Raw genomic sequence first — 5,678 nt, 5'->3', positions numbered from 1 at the left:
TAGCTGCCTTGTGGACTCTACTTGTGCACTTATTGCATTTACTTTCCATTCTATACCTAGCCTTTACATAATGATTAGTCAAGCTCAGCCATGTTGAAACCTCAGCCTTACATAACTTGTTTGTAATCTAATATTCTATTCTATTGATCAGCCTACATGCCCTCACAACAGTCTTCCCAACAGGATTCTGCATGCAAACATCAATGCCACATGATAAGTTATAACACCATAAGTGGGCAGCCTTTACCACATCAACACGTAAAAGACCCATTAAAGATTGATATGCACATTCCATGCCCAAGCTAGAACAGGGGACAATCATGATGAAGCATGTCAGGTCTAGAACTCTCAGGGAGCTTGGGCAAGGTTGGAGTGGCCCACGTGGCATTCCGAGGACTTGGCAATGTGACAATCCGCCAGCCCTTTGAATCACCTGTGGGGCACACTCACGACCCCTAGGAGGCTCCTGGCAAGCATGCAACACATCACATTCCATCATGGCTTCTCAACTCAACACATTAAGGCACCAAAATTTGCAGAATGGCCCATCTAGAGGGCTAACCTCTTATTCATGAGAGGGGTAATGGGTACTATGTACACAGCAAGCGTAAGGCATAAAGGGACTATGTACACAGGTGACAGCTAACACTATCAACACACTGCAGGGTGAGGGAGGGAGGTATTGCAAGGGTTCTCTATTCCAACTAACCTAGCCTTCCAATGTCTGCAAGATGTAGAGGTGTTCCAACTTATGTAGAAACCACCTGTGCAACACGAGCAGCCAAAGCCCCATGTTCCAACGGGAGAAAGTTTGGATCACAAGCATTACCTTCCAAACTTGGACCGTTTCCACATCTCATGGTTGCTTGCTGTAAGCTTGATATTTGGGACAAACAGGAATTCCATGTCTATTGAAAAGCGCATGCAATAATGAAAACAAAATGCCCCAGCAATAAATAAAAATGCGAGTAACGTATTTGATATGGGAAACAGCTGATAGAGACAGATCACATTTGGAAAAGACCACATCTGAGACCCCAATGTAATATCGCATGTTTTTTTATGACAATTGAGAAGTGCTATCACCACCCTAAGCTGCAATCGGATCAAATTATCGAGTTTTTGAGCTACCAGCACCCACTTTGACACAAATTATGACCTCCAAAACAAATTAGCAATGAAGTTTGAGCATCCATCACAAACATAACCAATTTGTGAAGTCAGTCTTGAATAACAAACAATTTGAGCTCATCTAAAAGTACCACAGATGCACAGTTTTACAATCAGTTCCTCCACCTGATTGCAAATCACCAAGTCAAAGTTAAAAAGGGCCTATGATATGTACTACACATGGTCCAGTTCAAAGGCTGCAAGACAGAGATGACCCTCAGTTGTGCCAGTGTAGTGTACCTCCAAAACCTGACGTGGAGATCTGCGAAATAAGCCTTTACTTGTGCAGTATGACAACTGTAGGATACCTCTAAAACCACTAGCAAGGTATCAAGGCTGCAATTCTATTTAGCTGCCACTGTCAGAAATCAAGAAAATGCTTATGAGATACCCATTAAAAATACTTCAAAGCATGGGTAGTCTACATTAGTATGTGAATCCATCAGTATCCACAAGGGGGATTTTTTGCATGCCACTAGGGACCACTTGCTTTGAAGTGATTTTGCACATTTAAGAGACCACTCAGATTCATGTGTTTCACACCTGCCCAATAAAATGCACACTCACTGCCACACAGGCCCTACAATCTCAACAATCCCAGAGTACAAGAACAGATTATTCACATTTCCAATTGCAGAGGATCCAATGAACCTGAGGGATAAAATAGCATTTCAACACAGTATATTAGTTTGATAGCAAAAAATCACAAATCACTGACCAGAATGGGGCAATTTCATAACACAGCTTTGTTGAATGATCTAAGGAAACAGGTTCTCGTACATCAATAGTAAGTTTGTAGTCCCCACTCCAAACTAGGGAAACAGCTCGATTCAACTACAAAAATTGAGTCAATCTACCATCACATTAAGATTGTGCCTTTGCTGCCTGCTTCTCCTTTGACTTCTGAATCTGCAAAACCTTCTTTACAATCTTTTGCTCCTCCACAAGAAAGGCACGAATAATTCTACAAGTGAAAAGCCCCGTTAGCAGCAAAAAAAAGTTTCTGCAGATAAATACAGTTTCTGTTCAGTATTCTCATACCTCTCCCGGACTGCCTCTCCAGAAAGTGTACCACCATAAGCTCTGTTAACCATCTTCCTGTGTTTGCTGAGACGGGAGCCTCTGTACTCAGCAGGCCGCAAATGTGGAACCTGAGAAGAGGCGTGATACCATGAACCTTTGTGCAGGCATATCATAAAACGTACAAACACTTTAAAAGTCACTAAAACCAATAGCATCCACAGAAAACGTTCTTACCCCCTGTATGCGCTTGCCGGTTATGGCACACTTAGGACCAGATGCACGTTTCTTGGCATATTGAAAGACAAGCCTCCCTCCTGCCTCAACAGAAACAATGCATGTGACGGAAACTTCAGAATACAATACCTGGCCGGATAAGAGCAGGTTCAAATAGACTACAAAAAATTTAGGACGGCTAATGTTGCAATGACTGAGTATCTGCAGTGGAGGTTATTAGCTATTACAATAAATGGCGATAAACCGACCAAACCAAACAATCACTAAGAGTGCACAAGGATGACAGACACGATCGAGGGAGCGGCGAAGACAGTGCTACGATATCCATTGCCGCTTGACGTGATTTTCGAATGCCCTAAAAAGTAGAGCACATAGCCACAAAAATCTAACCAAAGGCTTGTCTCCTTATCAATACGCCACTACATACCAACACATACGACTAATTGCTTCTCTTCTAATGATGTCCGTAGCGTTGCACCACTAAGTCCCGCTCCAAACAGTGCCACTGTCACAAGGAGGACGATGGGAGGACCTCTCTGCACCCTCACATGACAACCCCTCCGATGGAGCGGTTTTAGCAGCTCACGTGTTCCGAAAATAGGGCATGGAAGAGCACGATGTGAAACCTCTCTATGCCCTCCCATGATAAATCCTCCAAAGGTAGGCCTATGGCAGCTAGCGTGTTTCAGCAGAATATGCGGACACTACTCAAGCTCCATCTAAGAGATGAAGATACCTGGAGTCTTCACAACGCGCGTCTGATTGGACTTGGTGGCATAGCTGTGGCGTCGGCGGTAGGTGAGACGCTGCACCATGGTGCCTATCTGTGTAAACCCTGTGACTCCTCCACCAGCTCTCCAAGACGAACGCGCAGGGAAAGAAGGAAAACAAACACCTCGAGATGTTGGCCAATTAAGGTCGCTTGCCCTAGATCTGACGGTGATGATATTTCCTAAAGCTCTATCGGACGGTCGTTTGAGATTTGACTAGAGCTGTAGGTCCGAATATTTCTTTAGTCTTATTTCTGTATTTCTTTATTCTTATTGAGGGTGTTTCTACACAGTCAGCTTAACATCATATTTTCTTTATCTTTTTTTGTCCTTTTTTAGTTCAACTCGCTTTTTCGTTTGAAGGTAGTTCTTAGTCTCTCTTTTTTTTACATAAACATAAAGAAAAGGCAATGTGAACCAAACTCCACTTAGAGGCGGTCACACTTATGGGCAATTTCTTTATTCTTATTGAGGGTGTTTTTTTGTTTTCTCGAAGGTAGTTCTTAGTCTCTTTTTTCTAAATAAAGATAAAGCGGAGGCAATGTGAACCAAACTCCACTTAGAGCCCTATCATACTTAGGGGCAATGGGATTAAGGGGTGCTCATTGAATCTAAGTTTCACTTCGATTGCACCTAATTGTTCTACAAAAAGATTTTAAAATAGGCAAAAAATTTATCATGATGTTGTCAAAACCATCGTGTGGTTGGCTACTGAACTCTACCATTCCTCCATCAACCAATCAAAAGAGGTAACCCTCTTAGCACTTCCTTACCATAGCCTTTTTTGCAAGAACTAGTAGGTGGATTGGAGGGATAAAGAAACCCCACTCCCCTTGTCCACATTGAGTGCGACCCTACCAAGAGGAGTGGGGGGGGAGTGGGCTCTCCCTAAACCCACTCCACCCAAGCATGACTAGGCCCTTAAGTAGAACAACCACAATAAAGGACTCTCAAACCATATATGTGCATCATAAGGGTGGAAGGTTGAAAAACACATGGTAAAAACATGTAGGGGACCTACTATTTAGCTTGAATAGTTAGTAAGTGAGTGAAACATATCCATAAGCCAGTTAATGTAGAGGGAGCAAACTGAGGCCTAATAGTTTGATGCAACGTTCTTAATGTAGTGGAGGATGTCTACCATGTCGAGTGTTGCTTTAAGCTTGATGCAAGTTTGGGGTACTTTTCTAAGTCGTCACATAAAATTTGTGTTTTTTTCCTTAGCTTGCCAAATAAGAGACCATATTAGAGATAGTATTAGAAAATGAAAACTTGCCTGGTAAAAGAGCTTCATTTCTTTGAAACCAAATTTGCCACATCTCATGGCCTCTAAGACATATCCAAATTCCCACAAGTAACCCATTAGTCTCATGGCCTCTAAGACACATCTCATGGCCTCTAGGACATATCCAAATTCCCACAAGTAGACCATTAGTCTCTAATCATATGAACTTTTTCCAGGCTATGGTGTAGGGGTGGAAATGTCAAATGATCTATTTATTGCATTCTAGTAGAAACACATTCTAGATTTCAATGTAAATCGGTGATTATACTAGCTAGCCCAAAGCATTTGTAGAAAAGGCAAATAATAGGGGCTAAGGGGGTACCATTGTCTTATGGATTTCCTTACTAAGAAAGGGGTGTTTAATTTCCATTGATAGAAACTTTAGAGAAAGCTTTAAAGGAAGCATTACCAAATAATACTATGACAAACTTAATGAGCATTTTCCTAAACACATGTCAGGTAGGGATTGAAGCACAAAATCCCATTATGGCCTATCATATGCCTTGTCAAATCAGTTTTAAAGAAAATAAAATCTTGCTTTATATATTTTCTATGTTCTATATCGTCATACAAGGAAATGATAGAATCTAAGATATATCTTCCTTAAATGATGTAAAAATGACACAGGACAACGGATAGAATCTAAGCAAGGAGTAGAGAATGCATAGCAAATATGATCATAACAAAAACTTCTTTAATTCCAAATAAATTGATACAAAGATGGCTCCATCCATTCATGCACTTCCATAGGTGAAAGATAGATTAATGATAGCTTTGATGGATTCTTCTTTTTATAGCCTATGAAGGTAATCTAGTCTGCCAGTCCAACCATATTGTGAACCTTTCCTAGTCAGCCTCATGGAATATTCTAGTGAATAATCTAGCCTACCAGTCCAACCATATTGCGAACCCTTCCTAATCAGCCTCATGGAATATCTAGTGAATATTTCCTTTACTATTGAGCCAAAGTTGTTACACCCTCTGACACCCCTAAGACCTCCTAACCAATCAGGACCCAACCAGGCTTACACATGGCTTCTCCTCGTAATGGGGGTCTTACAACTTAAAGCACCATGGATCATTGGTGGCACCTTATGCGAGTCAGGCATTGAGCATATCTAATAACCCCCCTCAATGTCCACTTATAAGGAAATTACATTCTTGACCCAATGTTGAGTCTCTAAAGATGAACTCAA

The 5,678-nt window shown here is 41.5% G+C and overlaps 1 protein-coding gene across 1 annotated transcript; it reads right to left on the bottom strand.

Moving 5' to 3' along the window:
• Window positions 1–1,827: 1,827 nt before the first annotated feature.
• LOC148037288 (large ribosomal subunit protein eL34-like) lies at window positions 1,828–3,321 on the bottom strand. Its single transcript, XM_087676208.1, has 4 exons — window positions 3,164–3,321; window positions 2,428–2,507; window positions 2,212–2,321; window positions 1,828–2,134 (listed from the first exon to the last, which is right to left on the bottom strand). Exons 1-4 carry the CDS (start codon window positions 3,240–3,242, stop codon window positions 2,035–2,037), a joined length of 369 nt encoding a protein of 122 aa, XP_087532334.1. The 5' UTR covers window positions 3,243–3,321; the 3' UTR covers window positions 1,828–2,034.
• Window positions 3,322–5,678: the final 2,357 nt, after the last annotated feature.

Source organism: Lygodium microphyllum, chromosome 4, assembly GCF_053477565.2.
Source record: "Lygodium microphyllum isolate KBCC chromosome 4, Lygodium_microphyllum_v1.1.10, whole genome shotgun sequence".
NCBI lineage: Eukaryota > Viridiplantae > Streptophyta > Polypodiopsida > Schizaeales > Lygodiaceae > Lygodium > Lygodium microphyllum.
This window is presented reverse-complemented; position numbering and strand designations above follow the sequence as displayed.

Coding starts and splice junctions, on each gene's coding strand:
- LOC148037288 (XM_087676208.1), bottom strand. CDS start 3,242: ATGGTGCAGCGTCTCACCTACCGCCGACGCCACAGCTATGCCACCAAG. Junction 2,508..3,163: donor GCGCGTTGTGAAGACTCCAG/GTATCTTCATCT, acceptor CTGTTGAGGCAG/GAGGGAGGCTTGTCTTTCAA. Junction 2,135..2,211: donor GGAGAGGCAGTCCGGGAGAG/GTATGAGAATAC, acceptor TTTCACTTGTAG/AATTATTCGTGCCTTTCTTG.